The sequence below is a fragment of the Equus przewalskii genome, chromosome 22 (genome assembly GCF_037783145.1).
Source record: "Equus przewalskii isolate Varuska chromosome 22, EquPr2, whole genome shotgun sequence".
Taxonomy (NCBI): Eukaryota; Metazoa; Chordata; class Mammalia; order Perissodactyla; family Equidae; genus Equus; species Equus przewalskii.
In genome coordinates, this window is record NC_091852.1 from 24346821 (window position 1) to 24372522 (window position 25702).

The 25702-nt window shown below is 43.6% G+C and overlaps 1 protein-coding gene across 2 annotated transcripts in view; it reads left to right on the forward strand.

The window, feature by feature from the left end:
- The first annotated feature begins 1067 nt into the window (after window positions 1–1067).
- The window catches only part of SLC1A1 (solute carrier family 1 member 1), a 73062-nt gene continuing 48427 nt past the window's right edge, over window positions 1068–25702 (forward strand). Inside the window, exon 1 of one of the 2 annotated variants that reach the window (XM_008538280.2) lies at window positions 1068–2154. In XM_008538280.2, coding sequence (XP_008536502.1) covers window positions 2064–2154 — 91 coding nt within the window. In that variant the 5' untranslated portion in view covers window positions 1068–2063. The remainder of the gene's footprint in view (window positions 2155–25702) is intronic. The other variant, XM_008538281.2, reaches the window with a different exon arrangement.

The window sequence follows — 25702 nt, forward strand, 5'->3', positions numbered from 1 at the left end:
TCTTAGGTTCTTCCACTTTTTTCTCTCTTCACGGCCTGTTTATTTCTTAAATATGGCCCTATCTGCCACTGTAATGGGCATGGGTATGCTTATGCTAAACACTTTGGAAAATACAGAAAGATGGAAAGCAAAAAGATTCAAACATGATATTATCACCCAAAGATGACTATTGTTAAAATTTTGGTGTACTTCCTTCTAGACTTTTTTCTAAGCACATGGTTTTGTTTTAAATGTTTGTTTTACATAATTGTGATCAAATGTGTATACAATTTTAATTTTTCTTTTTTCCCTCATATTATTATAACACGCGCTATCCCATTCTATTAGAAATTTCGCAATCTTCCTTTATATAGGGTGCATAATGTGCTATTGCATGGCAGTTCCATAAAATAGTTACCATTTCTTTCATGTTAGACATCTGAGTATTCCTGGCTCTTTTACTGTGAGATGAATATCTTGGTCCCCTCTTTCTTAATAGTTTATCTTCTTCTGACATTTCTTCAGATCTTCCTCAGGCACACAATGACCTTGATATCCCTCTATCCTTCCTTCTCTCAAAATTTACTTTCTGGAAAGGAGCTGATAAACGCATTCATACTAAAGTGTACATGATTCATAAAGCTTAATTTTTTTTATCTCTTCAAGGATACTTGTAAAATTTAACCCAAAGGAATGAAGCTCTAATTTTGGGGGTTGAGTCATCAGAAAATCTAGTTGGGGAGATCCCCCACCCTTCCCAATCAGAGTAGACTCCACAATAGCAAAACGATTCAGGGCTCATTTAATGTTAGGAAAGCTGATGAGACGGCAGCCTAGAGCTGCGGAGGTGGTGATGCGGTAAGGGAGGGAAAGAGTTTGTATAAGCGAGGGTGAAAAAACTGGGTAGAATGGAAGAGAATTAGAAAATTCACTTAGCAGCGCAGAGTATTTTTGGCACCACTTACCTGGTGTCTCCAACTCTCCTGTGTTTGCCTTTCCAATGCATTTGGCCTTAGGGATGGGCCCGCCCACCTTCCCCTCAGAGCAGCTTGGTCGGGTTCTCAGTCCTAATTACTCTGTTAAGTCTCACAGTTTTGGGGCCTTCAGCGGAGCTAGTCGCAAGAAGCGTGAGAAAAGTTCTAAGAGGGCCCATTCCAAGCCCTTTGTCCACAGACACCCCTGCAGCAGCTTCAGCTCCCGCGTCTCAAAGCGGAGAGTTAATAGGACCTGTGTGGGATTTTGACTTGGGGGGTGGGATTAGAGGCCTGGTGTGAAAGTTCACAAAGTACCGTTCTGTCCCCCAGCACTCTTTCTTTCCCTCCTCCTAGAGGCTTCAGGCTTTCTAGGCTGCTGGCAAATCCGAGGCTGCGTGGGGCAGCAAAGGGAACCCGAGAGAACTCAATTTCCCCCAACTCTTCCCACTGGAAAGGGGACGCGTTCTCCGAAGCTGCACTGGGAATGGCTGGTGTGGAGAAAAGGGAAGGGATGGGGTGTGGAGGATGAAGTCCCAGCCAAAGGGGCTAGTGGCTCCGCCTCCTTTGGATTAGGGAAAGGAGGAAACCCTAAATCCGAAAACCTAGCCTGACCAAAGGAAAAAAAGCGAGAGACTCCAGCTGAAGGCTGGGGCGGGGCGCACGGTTCTCGCAGGAGCTGCCCCAGCTCCAGCAGCAGCGCTGGGCGCCCTCCCATACCTGCCCCACGGGGACCCTGGGGTCACCACACACGCACCCACCCGTCTTTCTCGACCCGCTGCTCCTCCCTCCTTTCTCGCTGGTTGGCCCCAGCGCCGCAGAGCGCGGCGGCAGCAGGAGGAGCCGGGCGCGCCCGCCACGCACAGCCATCGAGCTGGCACGGGTGGCGGGCGCGGCGCGCGATCTTAGGTGGCGGCAGCGGTGACAGCGGCAGCAGCAGTGACAGCGGCGGCTGCCGCAGCAAGCGCACACCGTTTCCGTGGCGTGCCCGCATCCCGCCTCCGCGCCAGGGAGCCGCCGGCTGTCTCCAGGTCCCTCGACCCGGCGCGCACAGCAGAGCTCCGCGGACAATAGCGGCCGCTGCGGCGGCGGCTCCGAACTCGGGCGCCCGCCATGGGGAAGCCGGCGAGGAAGGGATACGACTGCAAGCGCCTTCTGAAGAATAACTGGCTGCTGCTCTCCACCGTGGCCGCGGTGGTGCTAGGTGAGCGGCGTCGTGGGTGGGCGACGCGCGCACCCTCACGCGTTCCCAGCGCCCAGGCCGCGTGCGGGGCGGGCGCGTGCAAGGGTGGACAAGACGCTGGCGCACCTGGTGGCTGGGTCCCTCGCCGCACCCTCGTCCTCGGACCCTACGCGAGGGTTTCCCCCCGAGGGTGTTGATTTCTGCGTGCGAAGAATAAAGCTCCTCGGGGACTCCCATTTGGGTGATCCAGGACCTGCAGGTTCCTGCTTTACCCAAAATGATGAAAGGAGGAAAGGGAAGCAAGCAGCTCTAGGTTCTTCCCGTTTGGAAGTAAACATGGTTTAATTGTTTTTTTTTAATCCTGTCTGCTCCCCCTCGCCCCTTTTTTTTCCTGAACCACGCTGCCCGGATAGAGATTGAGTATGGATTACGGTTCTCGGAGGGACTGGAAGAGGCACCTTAGCTTCAGGGAGAGCCGAGCCCGGGGAGGAGAGAGGGTGGAGGTATTGCCGTCACTCACCCTGGGCAAGCCTGGAAAGGTGCCTTCGCTCGGGGCGAGCGCCGACTGCCCGCGCTCCGGCTCTGAAAACGGCCAGATTCATGCCCGAATTCAGGGGTGTGTAATTATGGCCCGCGGAGGTCACGGGGGAAGAGAGCAGACAGAACTCAGATTTCTCCTTTCCCACCCCGCTCATCCGCCGAGATAGCCTCCCTCAGCTTCTTTGTCTCCATTGTTTTTCTATTGAAAATAATTTTTAAGTCATGTTTGTTTGTTTTTAAACAAGGGTGTATTTAATGGATTAACTCCTGACAGATCGCTGGACTAGGTAGATGTCTGAGCCATTGCTTAGAAGTATGGGTTGTTCCTATTTAGATTCTGAATTTCTGTCAGGTTGTCTGTTTTACAACTTGGCCTCCGGGATGCTCTTCTTTGGGGTTGGAACCATGTCTCTCTCCTCTCCTCTATGAGCTTGCAAGGGTGGGGACACCCAGCAGGTGAGGCTCCTTGGCAGTCCCCACCTTCTGTTTGGAAACAGGAGCTGGGTTTGCTGGAAAGGGAAGGAGGGCGGCTTGTCCCTCTCCCCAACCTCCTGCACCTTCCTCTCCAGCTGCTGCTTCTGAATCTCAGAATATTTGGTGTTGCTTGCTTCCCCCTCTTGAGGCACCCCCCCCCCCCAGTCAAAAGAAGCCTGTGGAAGTTGATGGGATCCTCAGGGTCAGGTTTGCTCCTCCAGAACCTTGTGCAAAGTAAGTCAAGTTTCTAGTAAATAAATAACATCCTGGAATTGCCTTAACAGAGGCCATTTGTGGGAGGAAAGAAGTAGAGAAGCAGGTATTGACTGCTTAACTATATTTCCCCCAAGAAGGGCCAGTTGGCTTAGGGCATTTTTCAAGGAAGGTTTATCCTGCCCCAGCACATTTAAATAGCAGATACTGCAAAGAGAGTGATTTGATTTCTCTGCAGCCAAATGATGAGATGGCCTTGTTTGTTTTCCTAGTGATAAGAGTTAATTATTAATTATTTAAATTAATTATTAAATCCCTCTTTTAAGGAGAGTTTCAGAGGTAACCCTAGGCTGGCATTTCCCTCCCAATTCCCCATGGAAGTGGAATAATCCTGCCTGATTCAGCCATGGGATTCTCTAGAGACACTCACCTATTAACCAAGTGTTGCACACCAGTGTCGAGTGTACCAATTCACTGGAGGCTGATTTGGAAAGGATTTTGAGCAGTTGTTCACTAGCCTTTGGAACATGTTTCATAAGTACATCTTCAGGATCAAGAGGAATTACATACTCGTTTTGCAGATGTGGCCTTTGGTGTCAGATAGGCACTTTCCTCCAGTTTTAATGTGGTGAGCCCCAGGAGCTTGATTTATATACTTTTTTTGAGGAAGGAAAACCATATAAAAATTGTAAGTGCCCTGCTGAAGTCTTCCTGGATATTTGCTCCTCCAGGGCAACCCCCCAGTGTTTCAGCTCTTGGTCTGAGAAGTGTCAAGCCTAGGACACCCGCAGTGTGCCCATACAGGCGCTTGTCAGGATCCTCCTCTTTTTCTCTTTCTCCGGAGCCCTGGGCCTGAGTGGAAATCATACATTTGTTGTGTAGTCTGCGCTAGCTCATTTGTTTAACCAAAAGTGAAATTCCAGCCAACTTTTAACAGTAATGCTAAGTCCATCGATAAGCCCTTGCTAGGTCATGATAGTAAGTTTATTTTTATAATGGTCTTAATTGATACAGAAAGTCACAAGTGCTTTCTCGCAGGTTCCTTTCTATACCTTTCAGCATGTGGATCTGAAAGAAGAAAAACTGTTAAATTTATTAACTACCCTGACAGAATGTCATCTTCTGATTACAGCCATCGAAATGTTTGGTCCTTGGTATAATTCAGCAACCCTGACACTTGAAAATATTTTTATTATGGAAATGAGGAGCAAAGGTTTTTATGAGCCAGCTTAAAGCTTCTGATATTTCAATACATAGCGTGTGAGAAGAAATGCAATTAAAAGTCATGGTTATTAGGTTAAAAGTTAATTCTTTTCATGGACAAGGAGATGCTAAGAGCTAAACATTTTCTCAAATTCTTATTCCCAAGGTAAAGGGATTGAATTGTTAAGTGACCATCTTCGTTCATTTTTGTGAAACCCAACAAGGTCATGGAAATAATATCTTGGATTTTCAGATGAGAAACTCTTACTAAAATATCAGGAACAATTTTCATTGCTTTCATTACAATTTTTAGAGGCTTTTTCCCTGCTTATGTAGGACAGTAAGAATGAACACAGAGCTTGGAGTCAGAAATCCTGGATTTAAATTTTAGCACTACCAGGCTCTACCATTTAGACAAATCTCTTGTTCTCCAGGATCCTCAGTTTCCTCATCTGAAAAATAAGTATATTAGTCATTACCTCATTTGTTATTAAGGTTGCTTAAGATAGTGTGAAAATACTCAGTTGTGTGGCTGGCATATAATAAGCAATTAATGTTATTTTAAGGTAAATCTGAATAATTTGATTCTAAGGAAAATAATATTTGCTCATGAAATAAGGTCTCTCATAGTCCTTCTCTGTTCTGCTTAGTGTAGGGCCTATAATTTAGAGTCCAAGGTGATTCAAGTGTTTTGATGACATGCTCTGTGTAGGTGAACACCAGCCTCCAAGCATTATTCATTTTAAAAAAAGGATATGGGAAGGATATTGTTTTGTGCCCCTTAGCCTGATTCTCAATTCAGTTAACAGACAGAAATTCTGGAGGAAGAATTTTTGCGCTCCAAGTGGGAATTCTGTCCAAGCAGAATCACTGTGTGTGAGAATTCTGTGTCACAGCATTCTGATTCAAGTCACCTAACAATGATCATATTGTATATAACGTCAGTAAAGCACTCGTGGAATCCTCACCCTGTTCGCAATGTAAAGCTTAATCTTGCTGTCCAGACAGGTTGTGCTTTATTTCAGTCATTTGAAAAATCTGATTTCCAGTTTATGGATTTTCAGGAAAGGAAATAGATGTTATTTACATGACAGAGCTGGCAAGCTTATTCATTCTGAATAATCTTCTTCAGAGCGCCGAGGAAGCAATCACTTATAGATTCAGATTCCATTGTCTAAAATCAAGAACAATTCCTTCACATTCTTAGTAATACCTTTGCCCCAGCTTCGCATCTCCTGTGCTGGAGCTCTCCTAGCGTATATCTGGCAGTGCTAATTTAAGTTGTGGTTTATGCTTTCTTGCCTGTCTGTTTTTATGTGTCTGTGAAACCCCTGAGGACTGGGGGTCGGCCACAGCTCAGGCTGGTTCCAGGCCCAGCGCCTCACCTGCACAGAGCTTTGTGCATGGCAGTGTTCAGAATGTATTTCGTTATCAGTGAAGCTCATTTGCTCTGGCAAGTCCCAGGCCTGGTCCTAATCAGCTCAACTTTGGAATATACCTGCAGTAACCAACACTTAGGTGATTCATTCATTCAACAAATATATATTGGGCACCTACTGTGTGCCAGGGACTGTTCTAGAACCAGGGTGCACAGCAGTGAACAAAACAATAAAAACCCCTGTCCTCGTGGAACTTACATTCAAGTGGAGAGAGGTAGACAGTAAACAGAATAAATAGGTAAAACACAGTATAGAGCATGTTAGATGGTGAGACCGCTCTAGAGTAACATAAAGCAGGGAGGGAGAGGGCTGGCCCGGTGGCACAGCGGTTAAGTTCACACGGTCTGCTTCTCTGCCGCCCAGAGTTTGCTGGTTCGGATCCCGGGTGTGGACATGGCCCCACTTGGCAAAAGCCAAGCTATGGTAGGCGTCCCACATATAAAGTAGAGGAAGATGGGCACGGATGTTAGCTCAGGGCCAGTCTTCCTCAGCAAAAAGAGGAGGATTGGCAGTAGTTAGCTCAGGGCTAATCTTCCTCAAAAAAAAACAGGGAGAGAGTTGGGGGGTGACAATTTTAAATAGGGCGATAGGGAAGGCCCTGCTGAGAAGGTGACAATTAATCATAACAGGAGGTTAGGAGGGGGACAGAGCAATAGGATGGTGGAAGCTCTTAGAAGGACTTTGACTTTTGCTGGGAAATGGGAAACCATTAAAAGGGTTTGAGCAGAGCAGTGACATGGTCTGGTTGTGTTTTAATCAGCTCTCCTGGCTGCTGTTTTGACCACAGACTGTGGAGGAAAGGGTGGAAGCAGAGAGACCAGTTTAGGAGGCTAGTGCAGTTAATCTGCTGTGTATTTTACTTACTCTACTTTTCTAATCTCATTTGCATCATGGCTAGTGAAATCTTAGGAAATGCTTATGAAAAATCAATGAAATTTTGTTTTCAACTATAAAGTAGGCATTGTTATTTTACCATTGTATGGATGAGGAAACTGAGACTCAGAACAATGGAGGACTTGCACAGGATCACTCAGATGATAACTGGCAACACCACACCTTCCATTCCTTTCCTTCTCCTCCTTCGGGCTGCTTCTCCTCCTCTGTCTTGCTCCCATCGCTCTGTCATATGTGGTCCTTGCTGACCCTTCTGGGAACCTTGGTAGTTTGGTTGTGTGCCATGCTGGAGTGGGGAATGAGGATTCTATACCAAGCACTTGGGTCTGTAGTTGCCCCTTTCTCCCCTGAGACTGAGAAGGAGCAGAAATGTGCCTCCACAGGACTCTTGGAATTACAGTGTGTGCCATTGGAGTGCCAAATCCCACTGCTTCAGTGGGATTTGCCAGATTGATCAGCCAGGCTGGTCTCTACTCTGGGCTCAGACCCATCCTACACCTCTGTGCAGGAGGCTGCCCTGCTATTCTTTCAACCTTCGAAGTCTGCCCTGCCTACCTTCTAACAGAGTGGATGGGCATGACTAGAACAGAGGGTGTGATTGAGAGGACATGGAAAAACAAAAAAAGCAAGGCTGCTGAGGAGGCCAGGGCCACATCCTAGAGGGCCTGGAATGACACGCTGATGCGTTCAGACATGGCCCTGAGAATTAAGTTGGGTAATGATGCAGTCAGAGCTGTGCTTAGAAAAGATCATTGAGATGGACGGATGTGGAAAATGGATCCGAGGAGGGTGATCTTGCAGGTGTGCAGGCCACAAAGGGGATTACTGTCAGGGACCAGGCAGGGAGAGATAGAGGCCTCGGCTGGGCAGCAGGAGTGGGAGTGGAAAGGAAAAAGAAGTTGCAAGGTGCTCAGCAGGTTAACCTGACGGGGCTTGGCTGTATTTTGTCAAGGGGGAAGGATGTGGCAATCTCCCACAGGACAGGGAGTCCTGGAAGGGGCACCAGCTTGGAAAAGAACTATTATGCTCTTCCTGTGTACAGAACCGGTAGCTATGTGCTATTTATTACTCTGTAGGTAGAGTATATTCTAACTTTTCTGCCTCTCCCACCAACCCATGAGCTCTTGAGGAATGGAATTCTGTGCTGCCCCTCTCTCTATACCCACAGCACCTGTCACAAAGCCTGGTAGGCTCCATACATTTCTTTTTTTAAAAAAAAAAGATTGGCACCTGAGCTAACATCTGTTACTAGTCTTTTTTTTTCTCTCTTCTTCTCACCAAAGTCCCCCAGTACATAGTTGTATGTTCTAGTGGTAGGTCCTTCTATTTCTGTTATGTGGGACACCAACTCAGCATGGCTTGCTGAGCAGTACTGGGTCTTCACCCAGGATCCAAACTGGGGAAGCCCTGGGCCATCGGAACAGTGCGCCCGAACTTAACCACTCAGCCACTGGGCCAGCCCCTCAATACATTTCTTGATTCATTGAGTCAGTGACTCAGAGAGTTAGTAAGACATTGTCCTTGTTTATTGAGTGAATAAATGAACCCAAAGCTTAGCTCAAATTCCATTTCCTCTACCTACTTCAGCTTCCTCTGATCTGCATTAGTAGCACAGATTAACAGTCTATATATATATATCTCTCTCTCTCTCAAGCATGTTAATCTTTTATAGACCCTGAAATTGATCACTGATGTCTGCCAGTGGCTCAGGATCAGGAAGTTGTGGCATGCGTGCTGCATACTTGTTGACTCTGGGTTAGAAATTCTCTGAGCTTCCTTGTACCTTTCAGATTCTTTAACTCTATCATTGTATAGTCATTCCTCAGGTCATTGCTAGTAGCAGAGGAGCTCTTCCATAGGGAACTAAGGGAGGGTTAAAGGTCGTTACAGGAGGATGATCCAGCCTTGACGTTGGATTAATTGTTCTACCTTTGAACTGCTGGTGAGTGACTTGGGTATAATAATGTAAATTGTGTATGAGGCTATTACCAGGGTAATGTTCTATGACAGTATTAGATTGTTAATTACATCAGTAATATGAGGTCTAATAAATTTATGTTGTTTCTATATATGTATATATGTTTTGCACATATCTGCTTAATTAAATACCTTAGAGAAGAGGTCCTTTAGCTGGCTTGACCCAAGTTCCTCATATTGAAGAATTAGGAAAAGAATTTTGGGCTTTGAATGTCTAGGCCTGGTGCTTTCATTTTAGAAACCAAATCAGGACCCACCAGATTTGGACAATCACTGAAAAGATTCTGATTTTTGGTTCTTCTATGCATGGTATATACCTCAAGTCTATCAAACCAAAACCCCATACAAAGTTATCTAAACACACAATTATAAGATGAATCTTAAAAGAAGATTTTAATTGTTAGAATCTGTACATCAGGGTCGATATACACATTCTTAAGGCCATCTATTGGGAGGACTTCAAATGTAAATTGCTGAAGTATGGAGAAGAGGAAAGAGGGGTGTGTGTGTGTGCGTGTGTGTGTGTGTGTGTCTATTCAGTGTTAATATTCAAAACAGAGACAATGGTTGACAGATGCTCAATATCTTGTTGGATGTTGCTTAATCTGAGATTTTTTTTTAGTACCATTTACTTACTACTGTTTTATTTAGTAAATAAAACTATAAAATCAAACTTACCTATCAAAAATTTGAGCAGCAGGCATAAGAAGTAGAGGAAGACACTTCAAATGAAGACATGCAATGTAGAAAATTGTGTGCTAAGTAAGAATGTAGTAGAGCTCATATAGTAGCTTAGATAGGTAAAAACCCTGGGTTAGTCAGACAAGGTGTAAATAAACGGGATTAGGAATTAGCTATTAGAGAGCATATGCGTTGCTCATGTGAGCACTTACTTGTAAAGAGAGAAAGCTTTCCACATTAATTACTTGTGAGAAATTGTGATTACCTTTAACAGAGCTGAGACTGAAAATAACTGTCCTATGGGGAGTAAGTGACACGCTGGCCTGGTGCCAGGAAAGCTGCAAAGCTCCCCAGTGTCGGTGTGCTGGAGATCTGGGGTCACGTATGCTGTGGGGACTCAAGCACTCTCGAAGAAAATGACCTCATTTTAGATGACATCTAGTGGCCCATTTAAACTCACCTGTAGCAGCCTCTGTTAAAGTTGCACGTGTTTTCAATGCCCCTTTCCTATTTTAAATGTTAAACATACATCTAATAGAAGACAATATTGGAAACAGTTACTATTAAGCCAATAATTCACTTCGGAGCTATAGTTTAGCTCTGCAGATAGATTTAGAAGGAGCTAAATCTGAGGAATGCTGAGGAAACAGCCCCAAATTGCAACAAAGAGTGCTCTGTTGTAATTACTAAGCTCCACAGTAACACCTCTGTTAATGGAAAGGAAGTGTTTTGGTGACTCACTCATTGCCAGAAATGTTACTACCCTGTGTTTGAAAAATATCTGCCAACTGCCTGTTCCGTTACCAGAGGCAGAATATGTCCTTTCTAGCAAATGCTCCGGCACTTTCCAGGATGGACGGACCTTGTCCCGGCTCATAGACACTTCATGCTGTGTGTCCTGGGTGGTTCCTCTCCCAGGCCCAGCCCCACCTGTTTGAGCTCTGGGCAGGGGTCCCCACTCAGCCAGGATGGGAAGGCACTGTGCCTCGTTCTCCACCAGAAGACGAGCACTGAGGAGATAAGACCCTCCCACCAATCCCTCCACACTCGGGCCGAGGTCTGTGATCCGTGATCCCAGGGCCCTTCTTGGTCACAGAGTCCCTAACTGTGTCCACAGATTGGACAGTTGTCACAGCAGATCTTCATATGTCCAGGAAGGGTCCTGATACAAGCACCGTGGGCTGTGCTAGGTCTCTATGTTGAAGCAAAGTGAGGGCCTTTGGGACTGGAACTTTGATTCAGAAACACCCTCAAGAGGGTCTGCACTGTGTCTTACGCCTGAGCTGAGACAACTGTTTGGGTTCAGTGCGCTCAGGTGGTTAAAACTACATTTACTTACTCAACTAAGGAGGAAACTCTTAGAGGAAAGAGCTTAAGTGAGACTGTATAATTGAATTATTTTTCTGCCACTCTTCTGTTGCTTGAGAGTTATCTGGTTAATAGTTATAATTCAGTAAGGAATTAAGTCAACAAAAAAAAGGCACCATCACCAGAAAGCCTAATCTCCAAGCCTCTTCCCTTTACTGGAAAATAAACTGAGTTTGCCCAATTTCTGTATTTCATATTCTTAATTGTTTTCTGAGCCCCTTAATCACTTTACAGGTTTCATAGAAGAACCCCCAAATTATGAGACAACGAAGGAGACATATTTTCTCCTTTGAAAAGTTCTTTCTCTTGTAGTTAACCAAGCCTAATAGCTAATATTTATTGAGGGCTTACTATGAGTTCTGTGCAAATTTATTTCCCATTTGACCCTCAGCACAATGAGGTGGGAAGTTTACCCATTTTACAGATGAGGACACTGAAACTTAAGAAGGCTTAAATCACATGGCTGAGGTCACAGTCAGAGCTGGGATTGGTATCTAGGACTGTCTGACTGCAAAACTGAAGTTACCAACCAATAAGCAAGACTACTTCCTTCCTAGCAAACCTTGATACACCTGACAGTTCAAATCATTGTTGCAGTCTTGTATAGTAGCTAAATAAAGCCTGTGGAGCCCTATAGGCTCTATAAATAGAGCTTCCCACTTGCTGCATCCCTGGCCTTCTTTATCCTGTCCCATAACTTGGGGCATTCCACAGTGTTTAGTCCTTTCCCCCATTATTCTAGATAAACCTTCTATTTGCATTCTAGTTGAGCTTGTCTAATATTTGCTTTCCCAGGATGTGTTGTGCTTTCCTGCCCTAATGCTTTTGCTCATGTATTTCACCCAGTATTATCCTACCCATTGTGGAAGATGGATCTAATTCCCACTTTTATCGCATAGACATATATATATAGACAGTGAAAGTGAATCTCCCTTCTCTGTGCTCTTATAACTCTTAATTTACATTCCAAATTATACTGCATTTGCACCACCACTCTCAATCCTGCCCTGTGGCAGACATCACTAATTGATTGCAGCACTCTTTACCATGGAGCTTTGGCCTCAGAATCCCTGAAACTGTTCTCCAGGCAACCACTGTTAATCAAAGGGAATTGGCTTATAAGACAAAAAGTATTCTCTGTTGCTGGGAAAATCTATTCATTTAGCGATCAACTAGAAACTCAACTTAAATTGAACAAGTATTGATGTTACTGGTGAGAGATGCAAAGTTGAAGTCTGTGTTTTGTCTTAGTCTGTCAGAGGCAATACATGCGCAAATATCACTCACATGAGTCTAAATATGGTAAATGCTGCAAGGAAGCTACAACATGCTTTGGGCCTTCAAAGAACAGAGGTGGAATTGGGAAGGAGTTCCTAGAAGAGGCCAGGAATGGCCTTGAGAACGTGTGATAGGATTCCTGGGCTTCAAGATTGAAAAATATTTTCAATATTTACAAGCCCAGGTAGGGATAATAATGAGTACAGAAGCTTTTACCCTATCTTATGTCCAATTTCAGTATTGTATGAAACTACTATTTAATATATATATTGTTATGTTTTCACAACTTCTCTTTCTTACTTCAGTTTCCTGAGAATAGAAAAGACTGTCTTTTGTGAGTCTATCACACTCATAGCATCTAGCATTTCAGCTACTTCATAGGACATGCCCCAAAATATTTTTTTTTAAAGATTTTATTTATTTTTCCTTTTTCTCCCTAAAGCCCCCCGGTACATAGTTGTATATTCTTTGTTGTGGGTTTTTCTAGTTGTGGCATGTGGAACGCTGCCTCAGCATGGTTTGATGAACAGTGCCATGTCCGTGCCCAGGATTCAAACCAACGAAACACTGGGCTGCCTGCAGTGGAGTGCGCGAACTTAACCACTCGGCCCCGGGGCCAGCCCCCCAAAATATTTTTGACTGATTAAAAAACCTTCTTCATTGAAGAAGAGATAAATGATGAACCTAAATAAATGATTGATCCCCTAGTTATTCACTCAATTCTATGAGTTTTTAAGTGAAGGCCTTGGGAAACTCTTACCCAAGCCCAAGTCTTCCCAAATATACTTTACTCCTAGTTTGGAGGTCCCAGAAGAAGAGCAAGCCTTGTCTCTAACAGTTCTGAAGCCATTTTATTGTGAGCTCAGTATGGCCCTGAAGCTCCCAGACTGGAGGGTGTCTCTCTACCCTGAGGAAGATCTGACCTTCTCATAAAACCAGCACCAGAGCCAGCCTGATCTCCAGAGAATTCTTTGGACTAATTAGAGAGAATGGAAGATCAATCTGGTTTTCCAAAGTTGGGCCATAGTCTGGAGCTGGGTCAGCCTTGGATGGTAGAGCCTTTTTGAATATGGTGTTTAGCAACGCCAATGTCTTTTTTTGTTTTATGGGTTTTTTTTTTAAAGATTGGCCCTGAGCTAATCTGTCACCAATCTTCTTTTTTTGTTGTTTTTCTTTTTCTTCTTTCCCCGAAAGCCCCCCAGTACATAGCTGTGTATTCTAGCTGTAGATCCTTCTAGTTCTGCTATGTGGACTGCCACCTTCGCATGGCTTGATGAGTGGTACCATGTCCCTGCCCAGGATCTGAACTGGTGAAACCCTGGACCACTGAAGCAGAGTGTGCGAACTCAACCACTTGGTCATGGGGCTGGCCCCTCCAATGTCTTTTAATGAATTTATTTCTAGGTTTTCCCCCTCTGTGCATCTTTTCACATCCTTGTCCAAGTTCTGCCCATTTCTCTCCCTGTCTGGAGATTATTTCTATGATAAGAAATTAATTAACCTGTCTGTGCTGCCTGTTCCAGTAGACCTTGAGCTTGAACTGCTTGGATAAACACTAGACTTGGTCACTAAATACTCTGAAGATGGGTTTTACTTTTTTATTAACAAAAGTTAATTGTCAACCAGGAGACGTTACAGGTTTGCTCCATTTCTAGTTCCTCTTCATTGATTCCTTTCTTACACCTAGAGAATTCTCTGAGGTTTCATAACATGGAGGAGATTCTGAGTTCCCCAGAGTAATGGAAATTGAGATCTTGTTGCCAGTTCAGAAGCCACAGACCCTGAGAAACATGCCCAGGTCTTCTCTGTAATTAATTTGCTACCCGCACTGAATAGAAGTTTTTCCAATAATCTCCAACTAGCATGTTTATTTTTTTTTTAATTTTTAGAAGTTTACATCTACTACTGTTTAAGTAGAAATGATTGAGTAAGATTTGGTTGCTTTTTTAACCTCAAGCGAGTAACCGTAGAAGACAACTTATTGAATCTAAAGTCTAGAACCCTGAAGTTACCCAAAGTGGTGCTCATCACTGGGCTTTTATAGGCTTTGTGAATCCTGCTCAGTGCTCTGTGCTCCAGGGAGAAAGCTTGGGCAAATCACAGGGGATGGGCTTTGCAGCTGTGACTTTTTGCGTAGAATCTCTTTCTCCCCTTTTACAGCCTCCTGGCATACCCCAGGGAATATCTGTTGTCCATGAGGGCAATACTGAGAAAGGGGGCTGAAGATGCTCACAAACAAAACATTCTGAGATTCCAAGAGTAAACAAAATCCTCAAGTGTTACTGTGAAAAGATTTTGCTCACCATGTTTGATGTTTTTGGTCTCTGGTGGTCGTCTTAAATGCATTTATAGTCATTTCTAAACCTTTAGTCTAATCCGTTGTTGTTCTCAAACAAGCCAATACATGTAGAGGTACTTTTTTAAAAATTGTAGAGTGCCTTATAAATGTTTGTTATTGTTTCCCAGAACCAAAAATGAGGGGATGTAAATAGTAAAACTTGGTATAATGTTACTGAAGACACTAGTATACGATGGCATCTTTGTGTATTTTCTAGGGCCTTACTCTCATGATGTGTGAAAAGGCATCTGGGCCACTTTCAGTGGCTATATGGCATGTTTAACATTCCATACATGAGTGTCCTTTCTTTCACAAATAATAATCATACAAACTCGTCCGTCTTGGCCTTTTTTCTTCCAGTGAGGATAAAGAGAAGCATCTGAGGTATTTACAGACAGAGATTCCTGATCCAACCTTTCAACACTAGGGACCACTTTCATTTTAATTTAAGAACTGTCATAAAATTCTTCAAATACATCTTAACTCACTTGAAGATAAAAGTAAAATTTATACATTCCTTCTGGGAGTGGGAAGAAGAGGTCACACTTACAGCTCCACAGAAGTTAGGAGAGAAGAGTAAACAGTTGGTAGTCAGGCAGCTTGGTTAGGAATCATGGAGAATTCAAGGTGAGACAAATTTTTGAAGCAGAGGAGAGGAATGGGTAGAGGAAAATAAGGGAGTCTCAGTTACTTAGACTTAGATTCTGGGCGCAGAGTTCATCAAACTGGGAATTCCAGGCTTGTGACAGGTCTAGAAAATCCAGGATGACTGGCTGTCTTCTTTCTACCAGAGGTCGGATCTCTTTGCTCTCAGATTGCTCCTGACTAAAACCCACTGTGAGAGAGACGGTCTGATTTTGTTTACACCTGGGAAGAAGCCTTCCTAAGATTGTGTAATGAACCAAGAAGGTGTTTAAGGGAGTTGTAAAACTGGTTATTATAAAGAGGTGTTGTTTCCAGACTTCTGGTTTTAAACCTGAGGAAAAGGTGTGTCCTTCAAGCAAAGGATTCCAAGGCATCTCCAAACTGTACAAGTCTTAGTGAGAGGACTTGTAATTCATTCAGTGGCTTGGAGGACAAATATTTGCCCAGGTGTCAAGGAGGGGAGAGAGTAGAGTGTGACCACAAGATAGATAAAGATCTTTCACAGGATTGCATAAAACAAGCTGATAGGTAGAATTATCTGTGAGATTATCAGATATGAACCATTTTAAGAGGGAAAAAAGAAGTAGAATAAAGAGAATTGACCACAGAAAAATGGGAGATTTTAGAACCTATGAGCCAAGTCATAGATATGTATCTCAGGAAATAACCCAACCACACATGTGTGGGACTGACACACCTTTCGGGGAGGGGGAGAATCTGGTTGTTCTTAGGTTGAAAGGCTCACTCACAAGCTGGGCCTTTAAGCCAATTGGAGGCTTGCTCTGGATCCTGTGGGCTCCTCATATAACCAATGCAGGGGAGGAAGACATTTCCTCTACCCACTCTAGGTCCTTCTGGCTGGACTACAAATTAAATTCACACAAGACAGAATAACAGGAGAAAATTAAACAAAGCTTTATAACATGTATACATGGGAGAGACTCATGAAAATTGAACAACTCACCAAAATGGAGGAAGCTCTTACCTTAAATACCATCGTCAGCTAAAGACAAAGGAGGGTGTTGGGGATGAGAGGGAGCCAGTTATGGGAGATTACCAGAAAAGCACAGTAAGCAAGGGTAAGCTTATTATGCAGATTTAAGTCCTTGCCTTCTGCATTGATGAGAGTTTCTAGAAATAAGGTCATCTCCCTTCTTCCTGGTACAGAGAGGGAGACACCTTTACAGATGGAGATTTCCTTTACAAATGTAAATGTCTCTTAACAAGGGTAGCTTCTACTTTTCAGAGTTTCTCTCATGTCTGCAGTTTTTAAAAGTAACCAGCCCAAAATAACCCTCATGCCAAAGAGGCAGATCTTGGGGTAGCCAATTCCAATCCCCCACACCAACCTTATCCTCATTTGAACCTAAGGAGCTGTTTTGACTCCAGGGGCCCCAGAAGCCTGGGAAAAATCCTAAGGTATAGGAACCAAGCACCCAACTTTTCATGGGTGCATTACCATGGCCTTTATCAAAGCTAGACAATCCCTTGAGTCAGGAGTTACTGGAGAGGCCGTATTTATGATGCCCCTCTGGGTTTGATGGCCCTGAGACAATTTGGCAGAATTCATACACACATTCCTGTAGCCCAGTTTTCACACTCTGCTACTGGCATCGTCTCTCAGCTATTTTCTCCTGCCTTTTGTAATTAGGTTTGATGAGTAAAGAGTAGAAAATGCAAGGGCTTCCTGGGCACATGCATTTAATAGCAATTATAACGCATTCCTGGTTCAGTTCAATGCAGCAGGTATTGATCAAACACTGGAATGTCAGGCTTGGAGCCTGGGTCAATGGAGGGTACAGAAGTGAGCATACCATGTTTGTGCCTCAGGAGCTTGAGATGTTGGGGAGGGGCGGAGACAGAGGTCTATTAGAGGGGATAATAGATGCCGGTGAAGCTCAGCAAGGCCCAGAGAAGAGGCTTGTTCCATCTGGGGAAAGAGCCTGGGAAAGGCTTTCTGGAGGAGGTGACGTTTTGACGAGGTTCCAGGGGTGAGTAGGAGGAGTTCACTAGGCACAGATAGTGACAGGGTTTTCCTCAGAGGGGGATCTGTGTGAACAGGGGCACATAAACAAGGAGCATCTTTAAGAAATAGCAAGGATTTCGTTGTGACTGGATATGATGAGACTGAGGGTGGTGAGGATATGCAGGCCTCTGTCAGTTAGGGACCTGGCAGGAAACAGATAATCCACTTGCTCAAAAGTGTTTACTGAACAGAATTTAATCACAGGACTATTTTCAGAGTTAGGCAGGGTTAAGGGAACCAACAAGGGATGGTGAGGCACCCAGGGCTAATAACTGTGGGAAGCTGTTAGCTCTCCTATGCCTGAATGGGCAAAGGGAGGGGGACAGTGTTAACTACAGTCCAGGGAGGGCTGGGGCTGTGGCAGAGGGGCCACATGACAGGACCTGTCTGGGCACAGGAACACAGCCACTGCCAGAACCATGGCGAGGCAGTGGAGGAGTGAGGGCAACAAATACCCCAACCTCTCTATTTCCATCTTTAAGATCTACAGGTGCCTCTCCTTGGCTAAACCCAGTCCAAGCCCCGAGGGCAAGGAACCCCAGGTTACACACTTTGTAGAGATCAGCCTCCTGGGACGCAAAGCAGGGCAAAGAAGGACAGAGGTAAATCTGAAGGAGCAAGTGGAGAAAACCATCACAGAGCCATATGGCACTGAGTGCCAGGCTAAACGGTTTTCTTGGAAAACAATTATCCAAAAGAAGTGTTGAAAAGATACAAGGCCTTTGAATGATGGCAGAGAAGTTTGTGTGATGATGTCTGGTGATACTGGTGGCTGCTGTTTATGGGCATTATGGGAAATAAGCAGTATAGTAGCTCCCGCAACCTCTGTAACTACATACCAGCATGACCATTCTCCTGCCTTGCCCTGTCCCACAAGCCCATCCCCTTGGCTTCTATGTCTAGAGTGCCTTGCCCCCACATAAGCCAGCCTTTTTTCCGTGCAAAGAGGGCAAGTGTGGTTGATGGAGGAGGCACCTAGAATACCAATGATTCTCTCTCCCTACTTATAATTTAGGACTCTTCTAATTGGAAGTGACAGAAAATCCAGGTCAAAAAGGCATAAGCCAGAAAGGTGAGAGGTGAGGCATAGAATTTATGGCTCAGATAGCTTAAAGGCTCAGAAATCATAACTGGCTTCAGGTATGGCTGGATTCAGGGGTTCAAACAATATCATCTTGACATATAGTCTCTGCAATCCTGTGTTGTTTTCACTCTCAGATGAAACTCCTGTTGGTGGCAAGATAGCTGCCAGCAGAGCTCAAGGTTTCCATTTTCCTGTTCCACACCCAGGAGAAAAGAGACAGGTTCAAACAAGACTCCTTGTCCCTAGCCTGAGCCTCACTCAGCCCTAATTGGGTCATATGCCCCTTCCTCCATCACTCTTAGAACTAAGGGAATGTGATTATCTGATGGGCCAGACTAAAGTCACTCCCTCATCCCACCCTGTTCCTCAACTTCTGAACTAGTTACAGGTTCAGCTTCACCTGAGACAGATTGGGAGTTGAGAGATGTGCTGTTAACAGCAGAGTCAAGGGATATTTGGTGGCAGCTACAGCAAATGGCCTGCCTGTTGTCTCCTGTGTTCCTAGCTATTTCCAGAATGCAATCAGTAAATACTCATAGGTTAAGTTTTATTGAATTCATAGTGTTACAGATACATTTGAAGTTGTTTAGATATTCACTATATACTTTGAAATTGAATAAATTTAGACAGAAAACACTTTAAAACCTTAGAGAGGGGAAGAAAAATTAAGCTAGGACCACAATTAAGTTTTTGCTTTAAACTCTTAAGAATCAAAAAAAGAAAAAAACCTACAGCTAACATCATATTTAATGGTGAAAGTCTAAATGCTTCCCCCTAAAATCAGGAATAAGGCAAGGGTGTCCGCTTTCACCAATTCTTTTCAATATCTCACTGGACACTGAGCCAGTGCAATAAGGCAAGAGAAAGAAAGAAAGCATAGATTGGAAAAAAAGAATTAAAACTGTTCTGGTTTACCGATGACATGATTTTCTACCTAAGAAATCCTGAGGAATCTACAAAATAACTCCTAAAACTAATAAGTGACTTGGCAAGGTTGCAAGATGCAAGGTTAACATACTAAAATCGTTTGTTATTTCTGTATGCTAACAATGTGCAATTAGAAATGTAAATTTTAAAATATTATTTATATAGCTCCAAAAAGTAAAAGATTAGGTATATATCTAGCAAAATATATATAGAAGGCTGTAGGCTGAAAATTATAAAAACTGATGAAAGAAATTATAGACCTAAATAAATGGAGAGACATACCTGTTCATGGATTGGAAGATTCATCATAGTTATGATGTCACTTCTCCCCAAATTGATATATAGATTTAATGCAATTCTGATCAAAATCCCAGCAGTATTCTTTGTAGATACATCAGACAAGGTGGTTCTAAAATTTTTATGCAAAGGAAAATGCACTAGAATAACTAAATCAATTTTGAAAAAGAAGAAGAAAGTTGAAGGAATCACACTATCTTATTTTAAGACAGTAATCAAGACATTCTAGTATTGGTGAAGGGATAGACACATAGATCAATGAAACAGAGTAGAGATTCCAGAAATAGACCCACACAAATATTCTCAATTGATTTTTGGCAAAGGTGCAAAAGCTATTCAAAGAAGAAAGAATAGTCTTTTTAGCAAATGATATTGAAACAACTGGACATCCATATGCGAAAAAAAATGAACCTACACCTAGACGTCACATTTTATACAAAAATTAACCCAAAATGGATATTAGATCTAAAAGAAAAAAGTAAAATATAAAACTTTTAGAAGAAAACATGAGAAAAAAATCTTCATGACTTAGAATTAGGCAAAGAATTCTTAGACCTTACACCAAAGCATAATTCATAAAAGAAAAAAATTGATAAGTTGGACTTTGTGAAAAACAAAAACTCTTGCTCTATGAAACACATTGTTAAGAGAATGAATACAGGTCAAATCATTAATTGTACATCTCAAATATATGCAATTTTTAGTTGTTGATTATACCTCAATAAAGCTGGAAAATAAAAAATAATGAACAATCTACAGACTAGGAGAAAATAATTGCAGATCATACATCCAACATATCTGGACTTGTATCTGGAATACCTAAAGAACTTTCAAAAGTTAAAATAGTAAGAAAACAATCCAACTTTAAAAATGGGCAAAAGACTTGAACAGACACTTCACCAAAGAGGATATACCAATGGCGGATAAACATGCAAAAAGAAGTTCAGCATTATCAGCCATTAGAGAAATGCAAATTAAAACTATGATGAGGGGCCGGCCTGGTGGCACAGTGGTTAAGTTTGCACGCACCTTCCGCTTCTTGGCGGCCCAGGGATTGCCGGTTCAGATCCCAGGTGCAGACATGGCACTGCTTGGCACACCATGCTGTGGTAGGTGTCCCACATATAAAGTAGAGGAAGATGGGCACGGATGTTAGCTCAGGGCCAGTCTTCCTCAGCAAAAAAGAGGAGGATTGACAGCAGTTAGCTCAGGGCTAATCTTCCTCAAAAAACCCACGATGAGATGCCACTATGTACCTATTAAAATGGCTAAAATAAAAAATACAATACCAAGTACTGATGAGGATATGGAGCAGCTGGTACTCTTCTACATTGCTGGTGGGAATGTAAAATGGTACAGCACTCTGAAAAACAGTTTGGTGGTTTCTTATAAAGTTAGCCATACCCTTATGGTAGAACCCAGCAATCCCATTCCTGAGTATATACCCTAGAAAAAGAAAAACTTACACAAAACTTGTACACAATATTTATAGCAACTCTAATCATAATCACCCCAAACAGAAAGCAACTCAAATATCCTTCAATGAGTGAATGAATAAACAAACTACAGTCTATCCATAAAATGTGGTCCATTCAGCAAGAAAAAGGAACATAGGAACATACTATTGATATGCACGAAAGTTGGAAGAATATCAAAGGCATTATGCTTAATGAAAGAAGCCAGTTTCAAAAGGCTACATAAGTATGATTCTATTTACTTGATGTTCTCAGAAAGACAAAACCGTAATGATGGAGAACAAATTAGTGGTTGCCAGAGGTTAGGGGCAGGGGTGGGTGAGTGTGGGTGTATGCATGTGCGTGTGTATGTGACTATAAAGGTATAGCAGGAGGGAGTTGTTTGGCGTGATGGAACTGCTCTATATCCATATCCTAACTTTGATAGTGATTGTAAGCATTTTAACACGTGTTAAAAATCATAGGACTATAAACTAAAAAAGTCAGTTTTACTTTATGATAAATACACTTACACACACACCTACTTTAAGAGTCAGATTGGTGCAGACAAGTCCCGTGTTTGCAGGAGGAGGTTTATGTTTAGTGGTGAGGAATTCCTGCCTCCTAGTGTGTTCTCATTCCTGTGAAGAGCAGAACCTCCAGGGGCCTGATGCTGCCCTAATTCCCACTGAGGATATCTGAGCTAATTATTTTGGGTACTGTTGGGTGTGGAAAGTAAGAGAATTTCTTAACTCCCCATCTCCAGGGCCAGCCAGGGCCTGTCTAGTGTTTTGGCCCAGGGACACACATGTCACATGGATCATGGAGGAGGTTGAGAGAGCTTTCCAAACACCCTAGAGCTGTGTTTTGAAGTTGCTGAGATGGTAAACACATAAAATGAGAAAGCAGAGGCAGCAATGTGCAAAGGCTCAGAGACTTGGGCACTGGGCAGAATTGAAACAGTAGATTGGGTTGGGGCGGGCCTGGACCAAGGAGCCTGGATGCCACTCTGTGATGGGAAACCATTGAAGGGCTTTAAGCAGGAGAATAACTCAGCCAGGTTTGCATCTTGGAAAGATTGCTCTGGCTTTGGTTTGGAGAATGGATTGGAGGAGACAAGATCGGAAGCAGGGACAGTGTTAGAAAGTTGATGAAATAGTCTTGGTGAGAAACGAGGTGGACCTGAACCAGAGCAGTGGCAGTGAGGATGGAAAAGAGAGAGACAGATTCCAGAGTTGTTTAGCCAATAAAATCAGGAGAACTTGGTGACTGTTCAATGTTTTGGGCCTGGGACAGGGCATGAAGTCTTCTAGAATGTCTCCAAAGTGTACCAGTTTGGACCCAGACTGCTTTGGTATCTCGGCTGTATCACTTATTTCCTGTGGGGCCTTAGGCAAGTTACTTAACTTCCTTATACCTCTGTTTCTCCCTTGAAAATGAAGTTACCTCACAGAGTTGTTGTGAAGATCAGTTAGAGTTAATTAGGCTTAAACCACTACCTGATTATAGCCTACACAGCCCTCAAAAAATGTTTGCATTGCTGGGGCCGGCCTCTGATGTAGCGGTTAGGTTTGTGCTCCGGCAGCCTGAGGTTCACCGGTTCGGATCCCGGGTGCAGACATACACACTGCTTATCAAGCCATGCTGTGGCAGGTGTCCTACATATAAACTAGAGGAAGATGGGCACAGATGTTAGCTCAGAGCCAGCAAAAAGAGGAGGATCGGCAGTGGATTTTAGCCCAGGGCTAATCTTCTTCAAAGAAAAAAGATGTTTGCATTGACAACACAATTTAGGGAATAGAGAACTCTTCCAGGTATCTATTTCTACGTAACTGATCACTCTCAAACTTAGTGGCTTTAAAATAACAATTGTATTACGGCCCCTCATGGTTCTGAGAGTTGACTGGGCTCAGCTAAGCAATTCTCACTTGAGATCTCTTTTGTGATTGCATGGAGATAGTGGCTGGGGCTGAAATCAACTAAAGGCCGGTCACTCCGTCTGCTGCCTGGAAGAACCAAACAGCTGGGCCTCTCTCTCTCTCCCTCTCTCTCTCCAACGCGGTCTCTCCAACATGAAGCTTCAGGGTAGTTGGACTTCTTAAATGGTGCCTCAGGGCTTCAATGTGAGTGTCCCAAGAAGAGAAACCATCAGAAGCTGGCCCTTTCTAACCTAGAGTCTGACTCCACACAGCCTCACTTTTGCTGCATTCTCTTTTATCAAGGATCACAAAGGCCTACCCAGGTTCAAGGGAAGGAGACAGAGGCTCCATCTCCTGATGGGAGGAGTGTCGAATAATTTGTGGACCAATTTTAAAACCACCAGGGTAACCCAGGAGAAAAGTCAGAGGTCTTCTGGTAGAAAGAAGGATAAGTTTATTTTTCTCATGTTGGATACCATGTTGAGGTATATATCCAGGTAGAGATTCCCTGAAGGCAACTGTGTATTAAGTGTGGCACTTGGGAGACAGAATGAGGCAGGAGATAGAGCTAGAAATTGAAGCTATGAGACCAGATAGGATTACCCTGGGCAAGTGTGCAGCCCAAGAAGAGGGTGGAAGACAAACTCCTTGGGAAACACCAACACCAATATAGGGGGAAATGTCCCGAGGTGGGGAGATGGAGAGCTTACATTCAGCCTGGCTGGGTTCCCCAAGACGTCCATCTGGTTTTACCCCTAGGATGTTGCAGTCTGAGAATTCTTTTCTCTGGGTTCCGGCATCTTCTGGACAAAAGAGTTATTTTTCCAGCCAGTCTGGACCCTTGGTTGCCCATATCAAGCATCCTCTCCCGCCATGCTACTGATTCTTACAATCCCCTGCCCTCCCCACAAGGCCAGGCATTCCATGAAGGGAGTACAGGGTTCTGACTGCTTCTGTCCTGTATGTTTCCAGTATGGGACAAGATATTAGATCCTCCACCCTCCTCCCAATCAGGTGTTTTCCCTGAAGTAAAAGAGTACTTGAACAAGTTGTTAGGAAAGTTCCTTCTCTCCAACCACCTCAAAATATCCTTCTCAATTCAAGCCTTGTCCCTGTACTTGGCCTTCAGTTCCAGATCCTTTTAGGCAACCACATCACTGTAACGGCTAACCTGGTTCCTCTTTTGTGAGTTGCCACAAGGAAAGAAAAAATGACCTGCAATTCTATGAAAGAGCCAGGTTCCAAATCAAGTGTGTCTGACTTCAGAGCTGAGCCCTTCACACCAAGCATCCCTCCAGAAGACACCAGTAGAAACCTACCCTGAATGGCCTGACTATTTGAACAATTGAATACAATGCACACCAGCTGGTTCCTGACAGATTGAGCTCAAGTCTGGTGGATTTAGTTTGTGTGAGCAGGTGAAGCAATAAGACTGGCCTCACCGTGGGGACATGGCAGAGTCAGAATGGCTTTACTTGACCTCCTCTTTTCTCTGAGAAATGGATGAATCAACAAACTGGTTCATATTCCTCTCAACCCAACCTCTGAAATGAGCCACCTTTATCATCTTGCCAAACCTTTCCCCAACCCAAATCATGGATCTGGGATTCTCATTCTTTTCCTGCCTTCATTCTCACCCACTCTTTGATGAAACTCCTTTTCCATCTTCCAGTCCTGTGTGGCTTCACTTCCCTGCTGGTGAACAGCCTCCTGACTGCTTTGTCTCCAGTTCTAATCCATCCTGTACACCTCAGCTGGGTTTATCTCCTTTATGCAAATATGTTCAGTGGCTATTCATTATCTCTACAAATAGCCAATCTTTGTATGTATCGCTTTACTGTGTACATGGTTTATCTAGTTTAATCCTCACAATTACCCAGTTTTACTGAAGGGACCTAAGGGTCAGAGAAGTATAAATTCCCCTCCCTGGCATTCTAGGCCTTTCATAGAATGTCCTGATTTTTGTTTCTGGTCTGCATTCTCAAAACCACCCCTCAAGCACCAGCCAGAATCTTGACTGAACACATTCTTGTTTCCTCTTCATGAGGAGCAGCACTTTGGAGTCAGATTGACCTGGGTCTTAAGGCTGGCCATGTGACCTTGGGCAAGTTTCCTAGCCTTTCTTGTATTACTTTATTTATCTGTAAATTAAAGGCTTGTTAGATTAGACAATTGAATAAATTAATAGATTATGAAAGTGCTTAGGACAGAGGCACAAAATGAATGTTAGTTTCTTCTTCCCCCGACCCATTTGTTTTAGGGTGTTTCCCCCACTCTCCTTCCTCCTCAGTAGTCCCTGCCTGTTGAATTCCTATTCTCACATCAAAGGCACATCTGAACTTCTGCCTTGCTTAATCCAGCCTAACGGGAATTTCAAGGGAGCCGTGAACTCCTGCAACTTTGGGGTGGCCTCTCCTGTAGACTAGCAAGTTCTCTTGCCTATTATCATTGTATATGTCACATCCTGCCTACTAGAATGTAAGTTCTTAATGTCAGGAGCAACGTCGTCTCTTTGGCCTCACCCTGTAGCACTCAGATAACACTTGTAGGATTCACTGGAGACCACAGGAAGCTTCATGAGGTCATCATGATCATTTACTGATTGCTGTGATATTTGCTTTCCTCTGAACGTGGCGGCTTTCCCTCTTCTGATTTATCATGTTCCTGTATCATCTTCAGTGGGAAAATCAAAATGAAAGATGACAGCTTAAGAAGACATTGGCTTGCAAAGGTATTTGGTGTGACCTCACAGAGTTTAACAATTGTTTTTAAGTTTAATATGTAAAAATTGAGTGGTTTCACATAAAGACCT